This window comes from Seriola dumerili, unplaced genomic scaffold (genome assembly GCF_002260705.1).
Source record: "Seriola dumerili isolate Sdu_G_001 unplaced genomic scaffold, Sdu_1.0 BDQW01000149.1, whole genome shotgun sequence".
Taxonomy (NCBI): domain Eukaryota; kingdom Metazoa; phylum Chordata; class Actinopteri; order Carangiformes; family Carangidae; genus Seriola; species Seriola dumerili.
Window position 1 is genome coordinate 18,442,526 of NW_019174404.1, and position 26,140 is coordinate 18,468,665.

At 40.0% G+C, this 26,140-nt stretch overlaps 3 protein-coding genes across 4 annotated transcripts in view; 2 read left to right on the plus strand and 1 right to left on the minus strand.

The window, feature by feature from the left end:
• The first annotated feature begins 242 nt into the window (after positions 1-242).
• Positions 243-13,196, plus strand: mia2 (melanoma inhibitory activity 2). 2 transcript variants are annotated; one of them, XM_022750107.1, is made up of 23 exons: positions 243-290; positions 1,877-2,008; positions 2,191-2,212; positions 2,415-2,503; positions 2,821-2,892; positions 3,658-3,768; positions 3,893-3,964; positions 4,106-4,210; positions 4,490-4,612; positions 5,123-5,311; positions 5,482-5,572; positions 5,827-5,894; positions 5,991-6,061; positions 6,163-6,264; positions 6,376-6,472; positions 6,799-6,866; positions 7,026-7,111; positions 7,238-7,351; positions 7,974-8,132; positions 9,295-9,462; positions 9,639-9,691; positions 10,017-10,203; positions 10,298-13,196. In XM_022750107.1, exons 1-23 carry the CDS (start codon positions 267-269, stop codon positions 10,525-10,527), a joined length of 2,433 nt encoding a protein of 810 aa, XP_022605828.1. In that variant the 5' UTR covers positions 243-266; the 3' UTR covers positions 10,528-13,196. The 2 variants fall into 2 exon arrangements, with proteins under 2 accessions (XP_022605828.1, XP_022605827.1); XM_022750106.1 differs by lacking the exon at positions 243-290 and adding an exon at positions 855-1,047.
• Positions 12,921-18,665, minus strand: brms1l (breast cancer metastasis-suppressor 1 like). Its single transcript, XM_022750108.1, has 9 exons — positions 18,536-18,665; positions 17,263-17,421; positions 16,823-16,913; positions 16,592-16,719; positions 16,399-16,478; positions 16,007-16,103; positions 15,757-15,846; positions 15,543-15,607; positions 12,921-15,430 (listed from the first exon to the last, which is right to left on the minus strand). The coding sequence occupies exons 2-9, from the start codon at positions 17,399-17,401 to the stop codon at positions 15,332-15,334; spliced, it is 789 nt and encodes a 262-aa protein (XP_022605829.1). The 5' UTR covers positions 17,402-17,421; positions 18,536-18,665; the 3' UTR covers positions 12,921-15,331.
• A 395-nt stretch (positions 18,666-19,060) lies between these two features.
• The window catches only part of ralgapa1 (Ral GTPase activating protein catalytic alpha subunit 1), a 75,854-nt gene continuing 68,774 nt past the window's right edge, over positions 19,061-26,140 (plus strand). Inside the window, exons 1-8 of the mRNA XM_022750089.1 lie at positions 19,061-19,441; positions 22,741-22,851; positions 22,962-23,011; positions 24,458-24,515; positions 24,849-24,892; positions 25,048-25,225; positions 25,480-25,586; positions 25,995-26,133. Of these exons, the coding sequence (XP_022605810.1) occupies positions 19,336-19,441; positions 22,741-22,851; positions 22,962-23,011; positions 24,458-24,515; positions 24,849-24,892; positions 25,048-25,225; positions 25,480-25,586; positions 25,995-26,133 (793 nt within the window). The 5' untranslated portion in view covers positions 19,061-19,335. The remainder of the gene's footprint in view (positions 19,442-22,740; positions 22,852-22,961; positions 23,012-24,457; positions 24,516-24,848; positions 24,893-25,047; positions 25,226-25,479; positions 25,587-25,994; positions 26,134-26,140) is intronic.

The window sequence follows — 26,140 nt, forward strand, 5'->3', positions numbered from 1 at the left end:
GTTCAGTCTTGATTCAGAACAACTTGCTAACCTTTGCTGTACAAAGGAACATCTGTTCTTGAGGTGTGTTCAAACTGTGAGGTCTGGTTCTTTAAGATACTGAACTTGTGACATGTTCATCTGACTCTCCCTCTGGCATTCAGCTTTGCCTACGTCTCAGCTGTCAGGCTGGCTTGGCTCCGTCAATATCACTCACATTCCTTAGTGCTGCTCTAAAGGCAAATTGTTTAAAATATCTTAGAGGGCTAGTGATTCTCTTGTCTCAAATGGACGAAAATGAAGCCAGTTCGGTGAGTACAACCTTAGGGAGCACTGGGTTAAAGTAACAAGTCCAATCCTCACCTGTATCCTACTTGTTATTAGCTTGTGGCCGTCATTCAAAGCAGGTGACACATGGCCATACGCTTTTCAAAAATGAAGGCTTTCATGTAAAGGCATACTTATGTGTTCAGTGTGAAATAATCACATTATTTACTCGGGAAGTCATTAAAACAATATTGAGAATACAATAGTTATCTTTGTAACACCTGTTTCTTTCTATGGTGTCACTTTGAATGCACTCCGACCTGCCAGTGTGGCATTTTACAATTGGTGACGTTGCGATTGAACCATTTGCACCAACGGGGTTGTAGTACCATATACCTGAAATTATACAAGCACATAATAATATTTGTATATCGCATTATTCTTTATATATATATATATCATATTCATTTCATTATTGTTTTCTTGAGCAATTACAATCCATTAGAGTCGTTAAGAGGAGTTTTCAGAGAAATTCAATCGTCCCCCCCCATGACGTCAGTAGGACGTGGTCTACTCTTGAGCGTCGGTTGTTGTGAATAGGATGTGAAGTCGCCGCTAGCCCGGTTGACGGCTCTAGTTCCTAATGTCGGTAAAATTAAAATTATAACAAAACTGTCAGCCAAATGAAATAATTCCGACATGGCGGTGCATCCGGCAAGTGACCAGTTTGCTAGCAAAGCGGTCGACTTCCAGGCTACGGCAGAGGCTTACTACAGTATCGCCGTGGAGAAAGTGAAGGATGTACGTTATGTGGCAGGTTTCGTTAGCATTTCCCAACTAGCATTCAGAGCTGAAACAACGTAACGGGCTGTCATGTAATCGAAAACAAACCAGTAACTAGTCTTGTAATTTTGTACGCCTCATTTTTGACTACATGTGTTTCCTATCAATGACGCCAACCAGCTGTCAGGTCCATTTTGATATTTTATATTGTTTTTCCAAATGTGTTTGTGATTGTTCACAGAGTTAGCTGGTGATAACTAGCTAACGTTAGTTCCTCTTGTCAGGTGATGTGCGGTTTTTTGCTAAAAGAGCCAAGTGTTTGTTGATTTTCCCTGTAGCACATTAATACACTATACTTTCTCTACTACAAATTCGTTCCTATAACAGCTGTGTAGTAAACTGTCAAAGCTGTAAGTGTGTTAACAGACATTTGTTCCTCCTATAACTACTAGAGGGTGAACTGAGAAAATTTTATTTTGGTCCCAGAGAATGAGACTTTAATTAGAGTAGTGCTTTTTTCAGATGTACTGAATTGAAATGGTTTACAGGGCAGTCATGTAGTGATAAAACACTGATCCTAAATCCCAAACTGAGTATACCACTGTCTACAGTCTACCAAGTTGAAAACAAGCTAACCAAGTGAATCACATTTTGTTCCCATGTTAAAGAGAATCACATGGCATTCAGCCTGTGCATATTCTCATTTATCCAGGTCATAGTATCCTAAAGGAGTTTAAATCAAAAAAACAACTGGACTTGATTATTTGTCTGGGAAGACGTGACATGGCATCAATTTTTCAAGATGAAACCAGCTCCTATAATAAACCGCTTGCTCCTCTCCTTTCAGGTTGTATCCTCGCTGCCTGATGACATCAGACCTGGGCCAGACCTGTACGGGGTGCCATGGGAACCAGTCATCATCTCCAGTTTGGTGGGGTTGGTGACAATGCTGTTGTTCACCTGTAGATGTTATAGCTCTGTGAGTACACAGCTATTTATAGACACATCAACATCACAAAGATTTCATATGTTTACAGTTAAGTGGTAGTGGTACTGTTGGTTCAAACGCAAAAAAGGCTACACTTGTTCCTCCATATATTAACCCATCAGTCACCTTAATGACCTCTTGTTCATAATTTTTTTCTCCTTATTTCTTAACAGGTCAAAAGCAGAATGTATAGAAGTAAGCTTTTGTTACTTATTACTTTATATCTCATTCTTATGACTCTACAAAAAAAAAACTAATACATCACCTATGACTGCCAATTTAATCTTTCTTTATTAGTACCTCTTAAATCAGTAATAATGTAGAAACAATAATATAAATAAAATAATTTCTATATAACTTATAATGTTTATAAGTTTTGCATTCCCTGTTTTTTCAGGTAAAGAGCGGTGGATGGCTGAACAGGTTGCACAGTTGCTGGATGAGAAGTGTAAAGTCCTTGAGACTCTCAGTAAATGTCAACAAGAGGTAGGTACTGGTGCCAGTGCTGACTGACTGCTGCCTAAACACAGGGCCTGTCTCACACACAATACTGGATCTTTTCAACTGAGGCCAGAGAGCCCTGTGTTTTGATTTCTGTTTTTTCAAAATGACTTGGAAGATGCAGAGTGTAATATATGTTGATGTGTGTGGTGTAAGGACCAAACAGCTCTCTTATTACAAATCATTAGCACATATTTATGTACATGATTTGAGATCCTGAAGAGATCCACTTTTTGTTGTGGTGATCATGACTCTTGTCAACATTTAATCTGATATATTTCTTAATTATGTCATATTTGTAGCATGATGACCTGGAGAACTCACTGAGGGACAGTGGGGTCTTGGCCCAAACTCAAAAGACAGAACATCTGGAGGTAAGACATAGAGATATAAGGATTAAAAGGAGATAAAGAAATGTGGAAAAACTTGGAAACATCATGTAACAATGGGAAATGTATTTCTTTTTCGATCTTTTTTTTTTAATAAAAATTAAGGAGCAAGCACTGGGATCAGAGCATGTTAAACCCCCTCTATGGAACTTCAACTTCAGTTAAATTTAAATTGTCTGATCTGATCTAACGGTAACCCAGACACCAATTCATCTGACGTGTAATAGATGTACCACACACAGTCCTTGTGTCTGGTTTTGTGTACCAATACATACTCTACATGCAATGCCGTAAGCAACCATGATCAGGACAGATACATACAGGAAAGTCACAGTTTGTTCTGGAAGTTTGTCCAAACTGTTAATAGGTTCAGTCTTCAGCTGTCTGTCTGTCTTCAGCCACTTGTGTGTGTGTGTGACTCCCTATTTTTCTTCCATTAGCTCATAATGCAGAGCTAGACTGCTTCAATAGTGTAAAAGTTGATAAAAAATGATTGTTGTTAACAAATTGTGACTTTCATCTTTGTAATCCATAGAATATTTTAAACAGACCTCCCAACAAAACTGCAAAATTTATTATAATCAATTTTTATTATTGTTTTTGCATTTTAGTGCCATCATGAAACCACATGATGGCACTATAGACAAAAGGTCAATTTCAAAACTTGAACCGCTTCACCACTGGTCTGAAATGGACTCTTGTTCACATTTAAAGCTGTTTCCTGAATGAATTGTTTTCTTGCTCCTCCAGGTCAAAGCCAGACAGTTGGAACATGATAAAAAGGAACTGGAGAGGGACCTTGAACAACTGAAGGATCAGTTGGACAAGCAGAAAGAACACAGGATAGAGCAAGAAAGAAGGGTAGGAGGACACACACCACTACCTACAATACCAAACTGTGAAAGTTTTGTGAACCATGTTAACTGAGAATCCGGTGCATAGTGTGATAATTAGCGAGTGGATTATTTTTTGTTTATCCCTCCAGATAGCAGCACTTGAAGAGAGCATGAAAACATTTGAAGAAGAAACCAAAGACATCCAGTCACAGGACGAGCAGGTGCAGTCACCATTACTCCCCTGCTTTCTGTCTTTACCTGTCTTCTTTATCTTTTCCCATCCGCTGCTTCTTCTTTTCCCCTTTTGCTGTGTCTGTCTGTGTTTAATGTGACATTACAGCTGTATGCCTGTCTGTCTTTAGGCACAAACTACTCTGAAAGTGTACAGTATGAACAGTGACAGGCTACAAAGGAACCTGGAAACAGCTGGAGAGGAGAATACACTGCTACAGGAGAGCAACGCTCAGGTAGGATCTTGTACACACACACTCTCTGACACACACACACACACATGCACACACAATATAACTGTATGGTATAGAGTGGGGTTTTGCATGTGCATAATTGAAATGAAAGCTTTAATCATGAACTAGGTTCATATATCTGTGAAATATGTGAAATCTAAAATGTTAGAAGTAATATCTAATCTTGACATATTTTGTATCTTTGTCCCTCCCCTTTCCGTTCCTGTTCCAACTTGTCCCTTGCACCATATTTTCATTGCTCTGCCTGTCGTCTCTCTGCAGTTGCGGCAGCAGGTGGAGGGATGGGCTGAAAGAGTGAGTGAATTGGAGGCGGAGATGCGGAGGTGTGAGTTTGCCCACAGCGGGATGCAGCAGGATGTGGCCAATAAGGATGAGCGTATAATGGTATGGTTGGTTCTAGTATTGATTATAGTATAAAGTAGTTAGGTACTGCATATTGTCTTTAGATTTTCTAATTAATACTGGGTTTTCAATAGGCCTTTGTACTGGCAATTGGCACACATCTGGCAATTGACAAACATCAATAGAAATATTAAATTATCAAATAGAAAGGAAATTTTTGACAAAAAGGACAGGTCAGCTTGTCAGTATGGGAACCCACAGGCAGTTGACGGTGAAGAGTTACTCAGCAGAAACACAGTATAAAAAAACATCCAAACTTTACAAGGACATGATCCACTCAGTAGTGTACTACTTCTCTCCTGGTCTTTGATAAAAAAAAGGGCATTAAAAATGATCAATAATTGTCAATATCAAGTGATATGAACATTTTTACTGTGATAACATTTTTGGCTATATTGCCCAGCCCTAGTGGTGAAAGGACTTGGTTATATTACTTGACATGATTAGTTTTATGAAAAAGATGGTTGACACCAAATATTTGTGTGCTTCCAGTCCTTGACAGACCGCTTGCTGAGGATGAAAGCTTGGGATTCAGATCTGGAGGAAGAGGAAGGTGCGGAAGGAGCAGAGAAGGAAACGTCCAATGGGGCATCAGGAAAAGAAGAGGAGAATGGAGGGGGGGACATAATGGACAAACAAGGCCATTTCCAGAAAGTCCAGAAACTCATTTACGCTGCTAAGGTATGTGATGAAAATGGACACAGACGCATTGCATTTGATGTAGTGCTGGTTGAGGGGAATTCTTAATATGGGACAATATTTTGAGAAATTGTTACAAAGCTTTCCAGAGAACTTCAAGCTAGACAGACTGAGGTTAAATGTTTTAATATTCTGTTTGTACTTGTGTATAGCTGAATGCAGACCTCAAATCAGTAGACGAAGACAAGGACAGGGTATTTGCCAAACTGAATGATGAAGTCAAAGCTAAAGAAGACCTGCAAGGTAAGTCAACTTAACACTGATATCTGTCTTACTAATGTTCTCTTTACGTTATCTGACAGAACAAGTCAAACAAAGAGTGGGGGGATAATTAACACTGCCCCCAATAATATGAGTAATATGTTATGTAATTTGTTATGAACATCTGGTCTTAGAGCTTAAGAAACAGTTATGAGTGTATAGACCAGATATTATCACTGATGATTGGTTTGTTACATCTGTATGCCACTGTGTGTGTGCATTTGTTTTCCATTTAGTGAGCATCAAGGAGCTGGAGAATGAGAAGTTATCTCTGCAGTCAGATGCTGAGCACTACACAGATCAGGTAGCAGACCTCAACTACGTATTATTGTATCATAATGGTGTCCTACATTAAATTGCATTTGAACTAATACTTTTTATTGTGCTCACATGTGCTCAGGTCCAACGGTTACAACAGAAACTCCAGATTATGACAGAAATGTACCAGGAAAATGAACTCAAGCTGCACAGGTATGGAAAAAAGAACCATTTATGGATAGGTTTGAGTGCAGCTATAGAAGTTGAGTCATTTACAAAAACAAATGAGGATGTTGATGAATGTGTGTTTGCAGACTGCTGACAGTGGAGGAGAAGGAGCGTCTGCAGAAAGAAGAGAAGTTAAATAAAGCAGACAAAAACATTGCATTGGCCATGGAAGAACTCAACAATTACAGGTAGCTGCTTCTGCCAACTATTACCAAACACATTAACAGTATGTAATATATCTGAGGCATTTTTGAGCCTTCCCTCCACACACACATCCTCATATTATTATGTCTCTTCAGACAACGAGCAGGAGAGATGGAGGAGGAGCTGGATAAAACCAAACAGTCTTACCAGACCCAAATATCAGCACATGAGAAGAAGGCACACAATAACTGGGTTAGTAAAACTCCACCATAAACCACTCTACAAACATGGGAGAAACATGCTGAGATCACGTCATCATATCAGTCATGTCAGTTAATATTGGTGTCAAATGTCTGTTTCCACTTTTTCCTGTCTGTCACTGCAACACACAGACATAATGTGATGTTGTATCTCAGGACACAAATTTGTCTTTGTGACTTTCTCTTAATCTATGATGTTATGAGTGCTGTATTCAAATAACTTAAACGGTAGATTTAAGCACACTGATATTGACTATCTGTATATACAGTATGTACATATGTTATACCATTTTACTGATTTTTGGCTTGATTTTCCAGCTTGCAGCCCGAGCAGCAGACAGAGAACTTTCAGACATCAGGAGAGAGAACGCTCTCCTAAGACAGAAGTAAGCATAACATATAAGCTATTTATGTTCTTTGCTTAATTGCAGAAATATGCTGTATTCTGAGATCCTTTCATCTGATTTTAATATATATATTCATATATTTTATGCATTGCACAAAAATGTTTGTTATATGTTAACTTTAGGTGTGTTTGTTTACAGGCTGACAGACACACAGTTTAAACTAGATGCCCTTGACAAAGACCCATACGCCTTGGACAGTCTGGCTAGACCATTGCCTTTCAGAGGTGAGCACACACATACACACACACATACACACACACACACACACACACACACACACACACACACATACACCAATCATCATGCATTATCTTGAGTTTGCACTCACATAAACTCTCCTTTACCTCCAGCTGAAAGGTCACCGTATGGTCCTTCCCCTCTGGGTCGACCAGCATCTGAAACCAGAGCTTTTCTGTCTCCTCCTACATTAATGGATGGACCACCTGCTAGATTGTCTCCTAGAGGTATACACACACAGACACACACAGACACACAACACACACACACATGCACAGAAAACCATACACATAAATATAGAATTACCTACAGCAAAACCAAAAAAGACAGTGATATTGATCCACATAAACAGCCACTGTAGGCTTATTAGGCATATTTTTCATAATTTTCATCTATACACTTTGTTTTTGGCACAGTACATTTGCTAATTCAGTTTCACAACATCCTTACAATAAGCACATGCAGCATGTCATAGATAACAAGCTGGCTGCAGCATGATAAACTGTAAATGCTGAAATGTCTGTAGTAGCATGGTCTGTATGCTGGCATGCTGTTGGCACTTTGCAGTCCATAGGGAAAAGTCCATGGAATATATGACAGTGATATGTTTTCAATCTTCTCAGTTCATTCTGATTGACATGATGCTCTTATTCTTTCCCTCTTTCTCTCTCACACTGATATTTTGTGACTGGACTCTTGGTTCTACTTGTCCCCTTCCCTCTTTGTCTCCTCCTGTCCCTCTCTGTCTGTCTCTCTCTTTCTCTCATGCTCATCATCATCTTCTATCATCTCTGCTCTCCTCTCTCTTTCCCTTGTATTGTCTCTTTCCTCTGCTGCTTTAATCCACAGTGGGTCGTGGTCCCATGGAGCCCCCAGGTGGCCAAGGGGAGATGGAGCGGAGTGGAGGTCCTCATTCAGACAGTGGCTCAATCTCTCCTACATGGGAGAGAGATCGCAGGGGACCCCTGCCAGGGCCTCCTGGGCCCCCAGGGCCCCTAGGACCTCCAGGTGTGTGTGTATATGTAAGAAAAAAAAGACAGTGAGAATCAGAAAGTTGTAGTTGATGCCCACAGAGCTGGACCAGTCCAGAACTGCCTCATGTTGATGATGATTTAGATCATATTTAACAAACAGAAATTGGTATATTTCCTCAGTTTGATCCAAAAATAAGCAGGTAAGTAAGGATCCTTTATACTTCTTTATTATTCATTTTTTTCATCATGTATCATAAAAATTAAGTAAAAGTCTCAAAAGAGCTATTACTTTGTTAATGGCATTTTATTTTTGTTTTATTGTGATCCTGTGTTGGAGGAAAATGTAGTTCTTTGAAGGTGACCTGAATAAAAAAATGAACTATACTGACAATACAAGCTCTGAGTTGTGACTGCAAAGATAAAAATAAGATACCTCTAACCTGCTGATTCCTGCTCTTGCATATCAAAGTGTGAATCAGCCTTCAGACTGCAGCAAGGAACAATTATTTATTTGAGGCTTCACTTTCAGGGAGATATATTTGGATGTGGCACCGCTGGATTTCTGTTGTGTCATTAACTATTCATGGATTAATTGATACATTATTCTATTTTACATGATGTTTTGGAAGCCAGAAAGCTTGATTTGCTGCAGTCATTGCACAGGTGTAGCTAATATAATTAATTATGGCTTGGTTGCTATGACAGTGAGCCAGCATTCACAGCACCAGGTCCTGGACCTTGGGCAGCTGAACTGGAATTCAGCCATTGTTAAAGTTATTAGTTGCACCTGCATTTGGCTAGATAACAGTCAAAGTTTTATAGTGTGCATGTGAATGCTAAATGCATGTTAACAGTGCATGTGGATTGTGTTTAATGCATTTTGAGTTTTGACATTGGAAACTAGAGATGTCTGTGAAGCTCTGTGATTGAGATGTATCATATAATTTGTCACATGATGCTGACATGGAAAGTTCACCTGAAAACACGTTTTACATCCAACTTCAGACAGTATACACCCAGTGTCGACAATGTCACTCTTCAGTTATTCATAAATAGAGTAACCTCAAACCAGAACATTTGTTTTTTTGACTTAGTTTCACTTTTTGGAGGAGCTTCTTTTTCTGTTTAAAAAATATTGATAAATCCTCACATATCTTGGTGTATTCTTTCTCTCTCTCTTTGTGTCACTCTCTTAGGCTATATGTTTCCAGAACCAGGAGGTCCAATGTACAGGAGACCTCCCCCAGGAGCTATGGGCCTTTTGCCTCCTCCCGGCTCCCTCCCACCTGGCCCTCCTCTTCCCCACCCAAGGGGTTTCCCTCCTGCTGGTCCACCAGGACCTCCCCACCCTACAGACATGGCAGGTAAATCACTGGAATCTGTACAACGGCTTATTATTGCTTCATTATGTTCCCATCTGTAAGGTTTGGACTGTAGATGAAAATGTATTCACTTGCTCTTCGACACATTGAGTTTGTGAAAATCTACACACGAATCAGATCAGAGTCAAAAGTCCTCCTCAATATGTTTGTCAATGCAGATGGTTCATACAGAGAAAACAGCCTTGGATCTGGTGAACAGGAACACAGAGAGGTAAGAGACATTCGTGTAACAAAGAGAAATCCTATGAGTGTGCATCCAATTCCAAATAATGCTTAATGCAGTTGTCTGTATAGGACATAAATACACCATCTTTTTACAGAGCTCCAGTATTGTGTATGCTGTTACAATATATGGTGCAGTTGTTTTTCCAGTACAGACAGCAGGACTGTGGCATTATGAAGCATATCTCTGTGCACAGTGTGATAACTTATACTGTACATTTGGTGGATTTTGATGCATCTCATTGATCCATTTGTTGTGTTACCTGAGCTCTGGAGCCTGTGTAATATTTAACTTTTTGAACCTGTATCACCAGTCTGGTCCGGGTGATCGAAGGACTCCCCCTGAAGCAGATCCAAGGATGGGGGGCCCACCCCCTCCTGGACCCCCCATGGGCCCCATGGGCCCCATGGACGGTCCCTTTCCTCGTAGAGCTCCCTATGGACCCCCACCTCCTGATTTCTACCCTCCGAGGGGACCGGGGGGCCCTCCCATGATGCCTAGTAAGCAGTCGCAGCCATCTTCACAGCATGTACCATCTTATCTTCAGATTTGATTAGTGTAAACCTAACTCTGTGTTTCCTGCTTTGCCTCCAGTGTGGGCCCCTCGACCTCCAGGAATGATGTTCCCTCCTCGTTTCCCTCCCGGTGGACCTCCTCTTCCTCCAGCTCCTCATCCTCACTATGCTCCCCCCATGCGGCCCCCTCCACCCGACAGCCTCACACCTCCTTCCATGGGTCCTCCTCCTCCTCAGCATTCCCTCTCCTCCCCACCACAGAGCCAGTCACCTGAGGAGCACAGACCCTCACCTGAAGACGCCATTTGATCCTGACCAAGTTTCTACTTGAGCTGTGAGATGATGCATTTCTGGTTAAAATTTAACTCAGTGGTGGATGGAGGGCAGGTTGCAGTTTTCCACTAATTTCTGTAACATCTATTTATTAACCAGGAAATATTTAATGAATAGTGTTAGTAGACAGGAAACATTAGGCTTCATTAGCCTGTTTTGTTGCTATCTGTCTCTCTCCTCCTGTCACATCCTTGTTTCTCTCTTTCTTCTATCTCTTTGTTATTCCCGCTCTCTGCCCCATCATCATCCATCTTCATTCCCTGTCAGGTAGTCCCTGTTGTTGTGGAGTCATGCTAACAGGAGGCAGCCTAATCTGTGCCTGTGTGTGGGGGTGTTGCCACGTGAACCAGAAACTTGCTGGCTGCTTGTGAGTTTGACAGTGCCGGAAAGGTTTTTAATGCAGCCTAGGTTGAAATGTGTGCATGTAGAGATGCTGTCTGTGGTGGAGAGTGGAGTATTTTACGTATGGAATAATTTCATCCCAATGGCACAGAAAGAGAAGCTATCAGGGAAGAAATGCATCTTTTTACACCAGTTTATTTTGTTATACCAACACTCTTGCCATTGTCACCATAATTAAAATAAATAGCCATTTAGCATCTGTGTTGTTGTTTACCTGGATTCAGCTGCACTTAAACCAGATCACACCAGGATCTGATTTCAGTGTAGTTTGTTTTCTCTGTGACTGAACTGAGTTGATCTTAAACCCTCCATAATATTCACCAGAGGTCAAGTGAGACTTAAAATATAATTAGAGTGCAAAACTTGATTTCCCTGCAGGATGTAGGGGATTCAGAGCAGCAGATAAACTGCTTTTGATGCTTTTGATCATGTTACAATGACTTACATATGACCCATGCTTGAAAAGACTGGCGTACAGAAGACACTTGTGTTTTTGTTGAAGTGAGTTGTGACTGATCCTGAGAGTCACAGATTGGTGAATGAAATGACTGAGTGGAAGAAAGGCTGCCTTCAGAGCCAGAAAGATAACACCCATGTGAATTTTGTAAAAAGTGATTATTGATAGATGAATAAAGACTGTCAAATTGTCAATGTCTCCATATTTCACTAATGTATTAATGTTCAGTTTATTTTGCATGGAACTGAACATGACAAACAAAAAATTGGAATGTAAGTGGAAATTTGATCAGTATTTTATATAATACTGCATAGACATGCAATGGAAATGCTTTAATTATGTTAAAACGGTAATTGCAAATTGTTTCAGTATTCTTTCACATATACAGTGAGGTCCAAAAGTCTGAGTTTTGAACAGAAAATTCAGAAAGTGAATGCAGAAGACTTTTTGACATGTCAAAGCAGGAAAAGCGTATGTGTTATTAATATGATGTAAAAGTAAAATTCGTGATGGCTGCATTGTAGTTAAGTGGGCCAGGGTCCATGCTGCTTTACATTCTGGGTCACTGGGATTCTTGAATAGAACAGAACCATTGTTAATGTTATTGCACCTCCGCTTTTCATACTGTAACAAGTCAAAATGTCTGCTGTGAAAATGGTCTATTAACCCGTCTGCTTCACCAGGTTTTTTCTTATTCATTCTTCGTCATGTGTGACCTTTTTGTATTTGATAACATAATAACTCTCCTCTAAGTCAGAAACAGGACACACCTGCCGTTGTACAATTTCCTAATTCTCCAAATTATTCCTCAGAAGTGAAATTAGCCATTAGATAAAAATGATTTCTGTATTTTTCACTGCGCAAGGTTATTACAATGACTTACATTTGGGTCTGGCTTCAAAAAAGCCATTTATAATAGCTGATTGTTGTGTTTTGTCTCTAGAGGAGTTGTTAGTGAACTGAGACATACCTGGGTTCATGTTCAGAATATATTATATCACCATGTGAAGTGAAAGGCCTGTGCCTCCTGTGGCCATGAGAGCACTGTTGTAATGATAAGTGATGTGTCATTATTATCATCATCATTTACCACTGGCGGGTAATTTCATATGCTCTCCATGCAGCCTGTATACAGTGATGTAAAGTCTGTCCTCTTAAAGGAGGAAATGCCTTGATGTGAGATCAATAGTAATTTTATTAAGAGGATATATGCTCTGGTGTCAAGTCCTCTCAGATCTAGGAGAGTTTGGCCTCCTTATTGAGTCCTGCATGAGCCACTTCTTCCTTTTTATATATTATCTTTAGGCCCTGTAAAGCAATCTACAACTCTTGATATGGAAAGCTGCTAAATATTTCATTCTTATCAGTGATGTAGTAATCACTTGCAAAGAGCTGAAAATATGGAGGCTCCTCTTGGTCTGGCAGTACATTTAGTATAAACATACAGATCATACTCCTTGCTGTCAGTGTGTGGACTGCTAAAAATATTGTAAACACAGACACCACGGAGTAATTATAAAACGTTTAATTGTAAAACCCGTCCACATCGTTAACAAAAGACACAAATGTACCTGACACATTACTCAACAGAAACTGTCGAAAAATATCAATCTGAGTATTTCACATCCCCGCCACCTTAATCTTCAAAAACCAGTATATAAAAATCTGTACTATTAAATGACAGTTTGTTTATCATCCTGTATAAACAGTGGGTTGTATCTGTGAAGGGTTATTGGAAGAACATGGTTTGGTTCCTTTTCCATCTATTAAAAAAAAAAAAAAAAAACACATCCTGACGAACCTGCATGAATCACGGCCATATAAACCAGCAATACACTGAAATAACAAAATCAATTCTTGTCAGGATGGTGGTAAAAATGGAAGCATTTACGTGTTTGTGAGTATTTTTCACAGGAGCTTGACGGAGAGACAGAAAGAGAGAAGAGGTAGATACAATAAGCAGAGAATGTAACAACACCTGGTGAAAAACAGCTTTAAAGAGATACCTTGGGACTTTACCTCACCCCTTCTCATGTTGATTGTGGCCGTTAAAATCCTTTTGTTAACATTGTTACCGTGTCGTTGCATCATTGACACATTACAATTACGATTGCTGATGTAGTGGTTAATAAAAAAAAAAAAAAGAGAGAAATTTGGTGATCAGCATTAAAATAACCAGCTGTAATAAACAAATAGTATTATTATGAAAGGGTTCAGTGAGGGCAAGAAAAGATGAAAAAATATCAGGTATCCATTGACACTGTATATGGTCTTACCCCACTACTCATTATATTACCAAGTGAGATGCTGGTGCACAAATGTTGCTGGTTTGAAATCTAAGTGTCCAGTAGAAATCTAATCTCTTAATGAATTTGAGCTTCAGGACAGGACGATCTGAAACATTATTCCTTTCTAAATGTGTTGACTTAACTCTGTTTCTATCTCATATACACACAACAATATCTTGAAATATTTATTTCCTTATCTTGCATTTTAATTACTGCTATCAATACGAGTTTAAGTTATCGCAGAGTTTGTCGCAGCAACCAAACTGTAACTCCTCGAATGCAAGATGCACGACTATAACAACAGAACATGATGAAATTGAACTGAACTTCACTTCAAATGTAGGCACTGCTGACTGCTTTCTGAAACAACAAAAAACTGTACAAACATGTCATATGATTACCTAACTCAAATCATCGAATTCAAAACATCATAACAAAGCATAATCAATAGTCTCATACAATTAACATTAAAACCGATCCACATAAACAAAAGGTAGAAAAGTTTAAAATATATCATGGCACAATGGACAAGATTCATATATAAACCAGGATTTCCCCACATTTTACTGGAAGCTTCGTCAATAACCTGCTAAGTTTAACATTAAAAATCTCAAACTTACAATGACACACTTGTTTGAATACTCCAGGAAGGAAAATCTTCTGAATGCTCAAGTATTGTCAAATAAAACTCATATTTAAATGTTTGCAAAGACATTTGAACTGCTAGTGATTGTAATATTCGGACAACTGGGAAAACCATCCATGACTCAAGGTGTGCCTGTCTTACAGCGTCCATGTCAGATTGAGCTTGTTTAAAAAAAAAAAAAACACACTGTCACATTCACCGTTGACCAGTTCTAGGCAACGGTGCACCGCAGCTGTTAACTAGATTGTATAAAAATGTGTCTTTACGCCAATGTGGAAAGACATAAGCAGCCTCACCAGATACTAGGTCGTTAAACTTTACTTTAAGTAGACCCAAGTGGATGGATCTGTTCAATATGTAAACAAGAACTGAAAACCATTTGCCAACGATTATCACAAAGATTTCAATCCCACATGTGACGCCTACTTTGAAGAAAAGAAATCTGTGATCTAATGCTCAGAGGTCAAACTTAGAAAAACACTGTCTGAAATAATGTAGTAGACATCTAACACGTAGATCGGAAATCTTAAATCATGTTCTAACTTCATACCAGGGGTCATTTTGTGTGCCACTAGGAGTTTTAGGAGTATTCAAAGCATTGGCCAATAAAACCTTGATTTCGATAGTTTTAGTGTCCCGTGATACTTTCCATCTTTAAAAACCCCATATAGATTGAACTCTGGGTATCACATTTTTCGTTAATGGTTTATATCATACATCATTTTGGAATTATAGATAGAACAGAGAAAACCCTTTCCTATCTGAGGGACAGAAACTGGTACAGACAAAATAAATCTGAATGGAAGTACTGGTAACTAACATGACGCTTCTATTCCTGTTTGTTCTTTAAGGGGATTCGAACCCGTGAGTCCTTGTTGTGTGTGCCTGTTGGCACGAGATGCAGCTTACCGACTGGTGTCACTGTTAGCTGAGCAGTGTAGTGGATTGTGGGAAGAATCAGAACAAATGCTCCGCTGTGTGTGTGCTTCAGCAGTTTAGTATGGGTCTGTTTCTGTCTGGTCTGAATGGGAACACAGAGCCGTCAGCATCACTCTTCCCTCTGTGGGGACCCAGCGTGGCCACGGCCTGGAGAAAAGCACACATATACCTGATTCTTAAAAGATGCCAGCACACACAAACACCACCTCGGGAGAAAGACACACCTCTGCATAGTAATATACACACTTGAAACACACACCTTTCTGATGGCTGTCCAGTCCTCCAGTATGTCCAAGTCAGGTAGCATATAGACAATATATGGGCGTGGACAGGGTTAAAGACAGTTACACAGGGAACAGGAATGAATATAAGGACACATCTAGATACCAGTGTCTGGGATTTTTTGAAAGCATTAAAAGCATTAAGTGAAAAGTCTGTGAAGAGTAATAGAGGTATTAGCAGTAGAAGGATATCAGACACCACTGAAGGTCTTCTCCTCTTCTTGTCTGGACTTAAAGCATCTCTCCTCTTCTTCCTCCCTGACAACTCGTCATTCCACAGCTCTGAGAGAAAGACGCAGACGAAGATTACAAGGTGCACTGAATGTAATATACAATCCTGGATGAGTGCACTGTCTTCTTATTACTGTAATCAAAAAGAGCTGTATTAAGCTGCACGTGCATGACATAACACAATGCAATAACTGTGTTCTGTGCACATTACCTGATGTAATGTCAATGCTGTGTCTGTCCTCCTCCAGTCGTCTAATTTTCTCCTCCAGTTCATTCTGAACAGTGTCAAACAGCAGCAGCTTCTCACTCTGAACACACATACACAAAACCACAAGATCATGTAAAACACACAGATCAAACACAAACATGCATCCAGTTACATACATACACCACTGGCAATTATGTAAAGAGATCAAATAACACTTAAAAACTTCAAAGGCTCCTAAAGCCAAGAACTCACAAGAAACTGAACTGGCTTAGCAATACTTTTTTGTAAGACAGGAGATAATTAAAAGGGTGTGTGTGTGTGTGTGTGTGTGTGTGTGTGTGTGTGTGTGTGTGTGTGTGTGTGTGTGTGTGTGTGTGTGTGTGTTTGTGTCCAACCTCCCAGTGCTGGCATGCTGCCTGGATCTCACACTGATACTTGTTCTTCACAGACTCCAGACACAACTCTCTGTAGATTCCTGACAAAGACATAGACACAAAGTGATAACAAGGACATCAGAGTGTATATGACTTTATAAGTGTGTGTGTGTGTGTGTGTGTGTGTGTGTGTGTTTGTGTGTGTTAAAGTTACCTGCAACTTTGGTGCGGACCTGCATGTTCTCCAGCAATACTGCCAGAGGCTCCAGATATTCTGCTGCCCGGCCAGCCTCCACCTCTGCCAGCTTGCTGTTCACTTGACTGAGACGCTCACGATATAGCCTGCACACAAACACAGATTGAAATAATGGCAGAGCTCACTGTTATTAAAAAACATCAAATTCAAATTTTAGATAAACTTTACAAGAGTCAGTGTCAGTCTTACTGGTCTTTTAGATCAGTGAACTGTTTCTCCAGGTTGGACATTTCATCCAGACACTCCATCCTCCTCCGCTCACAGTCCTCCTCATCCATTTCTGGAACAGCATCAAGTATCCAACACACACACACACACAAACACACAAACACACACACACACACCTCTAGGTTAGGTATTACGAAACGGGGTTGTGATGGAAGAAGCTCGGGGCTGATATGGAAATGAAACCTGGCATAGGTTGACATACTATGCCGAATAAACTGTTTCCATTTGTCCACACTGCCTATCAATCACATTTGTAATCCGTTTCACACATGGCAACAGTTCAATATCTTTTCCTGTTTTAAACATTCACAGCCCAACATGAGCTGCCCCTACATTATGGTTTACATACTAAAGCAAACAGGAATGTCCTGCTCATTTTCCATAGTTTAAGAGTTTCTCACCTGAGCTGTCTCCATCCTCAGAGACAGAGGAGGTGTCAGAATCCTCCTCCTCTGAGCTGGACGCCTCCTGCTCCTGGTCTTCCACTTCCATCTCCTCTGCTGTACTCTCCTTCTTCTCCCGGTCACGGTGCACCGGCATGGCAGCAAATCAGCTTCAGACTGCTCATGTTAGATTGAACAACAATGTCAGACTGTTTTGGCAGTTTTACCTACAACAGATACAGCTTTACACTTGATACTTGGTTCTTTCAGTTTCAATTTAGGTCTATAGACAATAAAAAGCTAAAATACTTCAAAGCATGCCCACACTTTCCATCCACTGGGGATCAGCAGTAGTTCTGCTGCTAGATCAGAGGAGCTTGTGAGAGTGCATAATGCATCAGCTTATTACTGATGTTTCCCCATCTGCCTGATGCCTAATTACACCTGCATGAGTGTGTAATAGTTATTTTACATTTGAAAAGAGAGACACACTTACAGGTTTGAACATGAAAGGCAAATTACTCTTTGCTCCTAACTATTGCTCCACTGATGCCTTCTTGTACTAGAGGCATGACAAATGAAAATACGTTGCATTTCAAAGTAATTGCAAATAATTACTAATTCTTTGTTGATGAACAAATTATTTTTGTTTCTTTCACCCGATGTGATTACATAATTTCTGGGAGATAATCTTTGGGTTGTAGTTTAACTGCAATAACCAGCAATCACTTCAAAACATCCATCAAGTATTAGGCCATTGCTTATATTCTTTAAACAGCTGACTCAGGAGATATTTCTACATTACTGTGTTTTCGTCCATTTTACTGTGTAATATTCTGTTGTGATGTTTACCAAATGCAGGTAGTGAGGTGGGATATCCACCTAAATTCTACACCCAGTGAACGATATTTTATACACATTTTCTCTTCATTTAGATATATTTTTACAGTGGATCAATTTGGAAAATTCTTTTGAGATGTTGTGGGAATACTATTATGTCCATAAACATCCCTAAAAACAATGGCTCCCTGTTGGTAGAAAGGTTTATGTTAATGCTTTAGATAAGTTCTATTCTATAACTCAGGAAAAGCATTTTGAAATGACTGTGGGATCTAGCTGTTTGCCTTTAAATCGTTTAACTATATAAAAAAAATAAACATTAACAAACGAAAACACTTTAAGTTAGCATCTGGTTAGCATTTTAGCAACTAGTTAGGTACCAAGCAAGATGGGCACGATTTGTTATATAAAAAACGTAGAAAAGGAAACTTAAAACAAAATCATAACTTACAAGATCAGGAGGTGCTGGACGTTTGCCACAATACTTAGATAAAACCAATCTCAGAGAAAGTAAGCTTAAACGTATTTTTCCCTCGTTTCCAATTTCACTCGTGCCCCAGCTAAGCTAAAAACAAATCGCAATTGGGCGTTCTTCGTTGTAGAGGGAACTGTAGTTTCCTGTATCGCTAATATTCACATCTCTAAATAGCTAACAACCAACCGCAAACTACGTTACCCAGTATTCACCACTTTAGCTTTAGGCGGAGAGTTCGAACAGAATTGTCGAAAGGCTTTTAAAACGTTAACACCAGTCAAACTTGAAACGTCGTTTGTGTCAGGCGTATAATGTAGTTTATATGACATTTGTATGATATAGTTCAAACTGGATAACCAAAGTTTGCACTTTGTTGAACTACACTGGCGTTGAATTTCTCTGCTATCCATTATTTTGTTTTTCCTCCTCCGCCATGATGTTTTCTAACTGAGCAGGGGAGCTAGCTAACCAGCCAGTTTAGCCTTCAGGCTGTTATGGAAGGGAGGTGCAATGGATGGATGCTTTGCCCCGCTACGTTTAACATTTTTGTCTTAGTTTAAACAGAATGCTGCCTCTCCGACAAAAATTACCCCTTGATATACTCCGCGCTATTGCGGAGGATTACTAATTCGCAGCGCAGCGTTAATAGATGACCCAGGAGTATCGGCGTTTCGTTATAGTTTGAAGATTAACGCTAGCTGGGGCTGTGTAAGTGGCTACACAGCTAGCTCCTCCTTGCTGTCTGCCATCGCATTCTTGTGTCTCCTGCCTCAGGAATGTTCTCCAAAAAGCCTCATGGGGACGTTAAAAAATCAACACAGAAAGTGTTGGACCCAAAGAAGGACGTGTTGACAAGGCTTAAACATCTTAGAATTGTCATAGGTAAGTTAAAGATCCTTATTAAGCAGCTAACAGGTTAGCTTCTACGTGCCAGTCTGTGTATACAGGGAATGCCACACCAAACTCATCTCGCAAATCACGAAATTTAAAGTTACTTTTCATGTAAACAGAGACACAGGCTTTTTCTAACACACGTTTAGACCATTTCAGATTTTCTTAGTATCTACTCATCAATTTCGCATCTCAACTGTAATCCATCGTAAAACATTTTACCACTTGTAATATCTCACCATTTGTCAATCTTTAGAGCCATTGCCTTTTCCCCTTAGGATGACTGTGATTTGCGTTTTTGAATCTTGTACATTCAGGCTAAAAGTGAAAGCTGTTCGTGTCAGAAGAGGGTTGAAAGATGTGCTCTATGTTGTATGTAAGTGACAGATTGTCAGATTTGTGAATGAAGTTTGCATAGTTAGGATCTCTGCATAGAGGGAAATCGGGTGGTAGGCACAGTGATGCTGCACAGGCAGGCTGTTGTGATTTTTCCAGGAGTGAACCCAAGTGCCTGACAAAGACTTGGTGTGTGAGAAATGCTGAGTGTTTTTTAAGTTGTGTTACAACAAGTATAGTGTTTTGAATGTGTGGAAAGTATAGGGAAGATGACAGAGTAATGAGTATGAATAAGTGATGCATGTGTGAATGCCTATCTCTGTGTGTATATCTTTCACTGACGCACCCTTGCTCTTACACATGGACACACCCACAAACCCACAAACACACACACTCACACACATACTGACCTGAGAGGGAAACGGCCTCTATTATTTCCTCTTCGTGTCCAGTACAGTAGCTCCACTTCCTGTTTCTATTGTATGAGTTCCTGGGATGTGTGTGTGTGTGTGTGTGTGTGTGTGTGTGTGTGTGTGTGTGTGTGTGTGTGTGTGTGTGTGTGTGTGTGTGTGAGAGAGAGAGTGTGAGAGAGAAAAGGGGTGTGCCCCCGCTCTGTGGTCTATGGGGAAAACAAGACCTTGATCACAAACACAGACAGGCACGCACTTTGCAGTGACATTGTTTGAAAAGAATACTCAGACAACTGGACAATAGCTAACCACACAGTTTTAATGATCATGGTGCCAGACCACCAATGGAAGAAAATGCATGTGGGCACTGTTAGCTGTAGCACTGATAAGAATTGATAACTGGAGCAATGCCATCTTAAAGGAAAAAGCAGACTAAGTAATATACCCCACAGCAAGAATTACTTTTCCGTGTTGATGGTGTTGTTTATGTAGCATCATTCTCATGAAAACAGTTTTCTTTACCAGCTGCAAAATGTTTACCTTTGCCATAGTAGGAAACAAGAGAGTGAGCACTATTAGTTTTGGCTAATTTTTTAAAGGTTTGTAATAGAATAGTTCACACCTGATCTGAAAGAATGATTAAACAAGAAAATATTTCACTCCTTTGTAATCCCTTTGATGCAATCTGGTTATTAAGTAACTGCTCCCAAGCCCTGTTTTGCTCTGTTGTTGATACAAGAGAAGGACATGTTTTTATTTAAACGTTTGCAGTGCTAATGGTATTTGTTATTCAGAGTATACAGTACAGTTTGTAGTCAGAAACCAGACCTTTATTTAGACCTCAGACTAAAGCAGGTCATTTTATAGATGACTGGTTCAGACTTGTTGACTGTAATATTGAACAGTAGGTAACAGTACTGTGTAAAAGTCTTAGACACTGAAAGTAAAGGGAGGATACTTTCACAAACAATGCCATGAGTAGTTTTTATTTATCAGTTAACTTCATACAAAGTGCAGTAAAGAAAAAAACTAAATCAAATCAATATTGTATACTGTGACCATCCTTTGCCTTTAAATTGGCACCAGTTCTCAGCAGTACACTCTTGCAGTTTTTCAAGGTGCTTGGCAGGTAAATTGTTCCAAGCATCCTGGAAAACTTGGCACAGTTCCTCTGTGGATTTAGGATGTGATAATTGCATCCGTCCCTTCATGTAATCCCAGACCAAGAATCTAAAGTGCCCAAAACATTTGCACAGTATTATGTCTCCGTTACGACTCAAATATATGAGCTCACCTCTGTTACCCAACATCGCATTGTTCATGCATGTGAAGTGTGAATAAAGAATTTACTATGGGTTTTGCAGAAAAGTAACTTCTGCACAAGAGATGGCAACAAGGTCAGTCCCCAGAGAAAAAGCTAGAAACCACTCAACTAGACCACTGACACCTTACAAGGACAACCACTGTGGCGCAGAACACAGCCGGCTGCAGTGTGTGAGTGTGCGTGCAGCAGCGTTCAGCTTTCATATTTCATATAAACAAAACCAGAGACTATCACCAGAGGCTCGTGTGTGTGTGTGTGTGTGTGTGTGTGGGGGGGGTGTGGGGGTGTGTGTGTGGGTGTGGGTGTGTGTGTGGGTGTGGGTGTGGGTGGGTCTGTGTGTCTGTGAACATACTTGTGTTTGTCAGTCCATAACCTTATGTCCTACCTGCTTGTGGGTTGTTTTTTTGTTTTTTTCAGTGTTGACCCAGAACTATAGTGCTGGTTGTGTCCTCAGTTTGAGCATGTGTTTTATCTCAGTGTCTGAGTCAGTGTGTCTGTCTTTTAATGACAGTCAGTGGTGTTGAGGCAGAGATACAGGCCAGAGCACATGAAGGTAAACTTCCGATCTTTTAGAAGAGTCTCCATCTTAAACTGTGGCTGAGACCCAGACTGTGAGTCTTTTCTACTGTGAAATGACACAAGTGTATTTAGAGAACCTAGATGCTGCAATGAAATTAAATTACTCAAATGTACTTCCTGTGGTGAAAAGTCAGAAACGTGTTATCTTCACAACAGGCCTTTTCTCTTTATTATAGATGTGTTTAGACATATTTTAGTCTAAAACTTCAAACTGAAAATGGACAGAGAAGAGCCTACAACTGGTTTTATTGTCCATTTTAAAATCATATTACGTAAGTTTTTATTGTGCAGTTTCTCCTTTTCCTCTCTTAATTTTATTGCAGTATTTTACTCACTTTTTCTCTGACTGCAGACAGGTTTGTGAGTTGGGTAAAGAGACATGTGGTTGTCAAGCTGAGCAGCACATTTGATGTTTTGTATATATAGTGGTGGGGCTGGTAAGGGAGATGTCCAAGTTTTATAAACAAATGAGATGAAGGATGAAAATGGGAACAGACTTAGAATCAGATAACATTTTTAGCACATTTCTATACTGAGAAATTTCTTGCGGAATCAAGTTTCTGGAGTAATCTTGACCTTGGTGTTCTTCTCCTGAGTCTGTGTATGTTAGTTAATTCTTTATTTCTCCTCTTGTTTTCCAGAAAACGCAGAGCCTGCAGAGCTAAAACAGTTCTTTGACCTGAACTACTCCCATATCTACTATGTCTTCTTTGAAAACTTTGTCACCATTGAAGTCAGCCTCAAGCAAAAAGGTATGTTTCACTGATGGGAAAAACAAAGCTTTAACAGAGTAGGCCAGGTATACATAAAACAATAAGTCATTGCTGTTATGCTTTTTCTTATGCTGGTCTCTGTGTTTCAGGTCATAAGTCTCAGAGGGAGGAGCTGGACTCAATCCTCTTCATCTTTGAGGTAATGAAATATTGCAAATTTCTTGTACATGACATGTTTTACATGACAAAATGTTATGCTAAATGTGATGATAGTTTTTTTCACAACATTCAGTCCTACAAAGTGATAGAAGAACTATTGACAAATGTAGAGTGAGGATGGATGTTATACTTGTGCTGTTTTGCCCCCTCTAACTTAATGCTGGATTACAGAATAGAACTCTGACATTAAACTAAATGACTGAAGTGTTTGTGATTCCATGACCTCTAACTTTCTGTTGGTGGTCTTGGTCAGTACCACAACATCAGCTGACACTGACCTCAGCCTAAGACCACTGGCATTTTGCAACACTCAGAACTGAGTGGTGGTGCTCAGAGTTGCCAGGATAAGATAGCAGATGTGTGTGTTACTGACCTCCATTTGCTCCTCCACATACTCCAAACACTAAGACTTTAAGGACTAGTGAGTGTTTTGATAGAAGAGTTTATAGCATTACTGATTACTTAAGAATGCCACACTGACTTAAATCTATAGTATAATAGTTTCATTCTTTGTGATCAAGATAAATGGGACAGTTGATCTTGATACACATAGATTTCAGGTTATATCATTCACTTTTATCTTAAACCCTATCAATCTTACACCCAGCCCAAAGCATAACACAAGTGTCTTTGTTAGTTTCAGGCCAACGCAGTTGTTATTTTTCTGTCCAGCGCCCATGTTGTTTAAATTGGACTTGTACTCGGACCCATTTGAGCACCCATGGGTGTGTTGATCTCAAAGAGGTGTGGTCAGGTACACTGTTGGTGCATTGCTGTCTTGAGGCAGTAGAAAGTGATTGGGCTATTGACCAACAAAAACCTGTTCTGAAGTCAATGGCGCAGTATTTCACTCAGCGTGGAGACATACACACACACACACACACACACACACACACACACACACACTCTGATCAATGCAACTCTGACTGCGCTGTTTGTTGTGTGTAGATGCCCCTCTAATACTTAAATGGAGCAGAGGAGATCATACACAGACAGAATATGTGGTTTTCTTTGTCGTCTTGCTTTTCGTGGTTGTAAATAAAACTTTCTGTCTTAAATTCCATTTTCCCCATGGAATGGGGGGGAAATAATGGGGGAACATTCAATGAGAGAGAGAGATGGACAGAGCGAGAGAGCACTGCAAGCCTTGAACAGCCACTAGAGATCTTTGATTACTCCATTGCATGTTACGCCCAAAACACCCCCATGATTAATTAAGAGACGAAGTACAACCCTTTTGAACCTCTTCCTGGTGCTGCAGACATTTTTTCCACAGTCAAAGAAGTGGATTTGGACACACCCTAAATGCACATGCTCCATGGGCCTTAGACCATGTGCTTAGATTGCTAAAATAGAGTCTTATGGATAGAGTCACAGTCTTATGGTAAAATGTTGTAACTAATGATAATAAAAAATTTTTCACCAGAAAATCCTCCAGCTACTGCCTGAAAGAATCCAGAGCCGATGGCAGTTCCACAGCATCGGTAACTCACACTCAACCTCTCTCTTGAAACATCTTTAAGTTTATATTGTACATGTGTACAACAGATCAGATCGTCCCAGAAAACTATGTGTTGTTGAATCAGGTTTAACCAGTCTTCAGTGTGGCCACTCACATGACAGATGATTTTATGTAATGTGAAGAGACCAACTAACACCAGAAGATAACAAAGTAAAAAATTAATTGCTTGATGTTGCACAGTTTGACAGCTTCTTATTTTAAGCTATTCATGTATTCCAAGCTGGCTCACTTTGATTATCGTGGCTGTGCACTGAAGATTTAAATGACCAGGCTGAAATGTCTTTTTCTCCCACAGGGCTGATTCTCAAGAAGCTGTTACACACTGGGAACTCTTTAAAGGTATTGCTGTGTTTTGTTATCTTTGTGTTACCTGTCAGTCATAGCGCCCGCATCCTAATGCTTCTCAATTTTGGAAAAAAGTAAATGCTGCAAATAACTAATTTGGTTTCTCTTCACATCTCTTCTCTCTTCTTTGTCTCTCATCTACATTGTAGATCCGGCGTGAAGGTGTGCGCCTGTTCCTGCTGTGGATGCAGGCGTTACAGTGTAATGCAGAACGTGAACAACTCTGCATGTTCGCCTGTTTGATTCCTGGCTTCCCAGCTCCCCTCTGCCATGGGACCCCTCGCACCCTGGACACTTTGATCAACCCTCCACTGAGTTTGACAGAGAGTTAGTGTACACACACACACACACACACACACACACACACACACACACTCACACACACTCACACTCACACACACACAGTTAAACTAATAAATGGGCTCAACATTTAACTTATTTAAAAAAGTCAACCAGTCACTGTTACACGTATGTTTGACATCTTGGATAACATTTGGAACCCCATTCACTTTTTTCACAGCGGCAACATTGTACTTTTCATTGTAATATTAACAGCAGTCTTCCTGCGTCTCCCCCTACAGCTCAGGTGACTCCAGAAGAGATCACTCCACTGGTTCCTCCACAGTCAGGTGACAAGAACCAGGAAGACCTCACTGCCTACTTCCTTGAAGCACTACTGAAATACATGGTAAACCAGGTATTATCATAATTTCTTACTAACACAGCTAACACAACATGCTTACACTGTTGAAATGTTCTTAGGTCTTACTAATGCTACTAATGCAAAACACACGGGAGGTAACAAATTACTGACATTATCTTGTACAAACATGGTGGTAGATAAATTATTTATCTAATCCCTCACTGGTATCACTAACCCCCGCTGATACAAGTTTCATCCCTTACTGACACAAACTGACTTTGTTCTGCTGTTTCCTCTTCTTGCTATCACATGCATCACACACACACACAACATTCTCCCCTAAAACAATGGTGCGCTTCCCCAATTGACCCTATTTTGTGTGTGCAATGCTCTCTTTATAACACAAACTTGTTTGTCTTTGTGTGTGCGTGTGTTTGTGTGTGCATCCACCAGGCCAAGTCTCTAGAGTGGCGCTGTAAAGAGAACCATGAACGTGGCTTTAGCTTCCTATTTGGTCACTTCAGGAAGTTTTACCTTCCTCACATCTTTCCCAACTTCGCCATGGAAACCAGCCTCTACAACCCCATACTGGGTCAGTA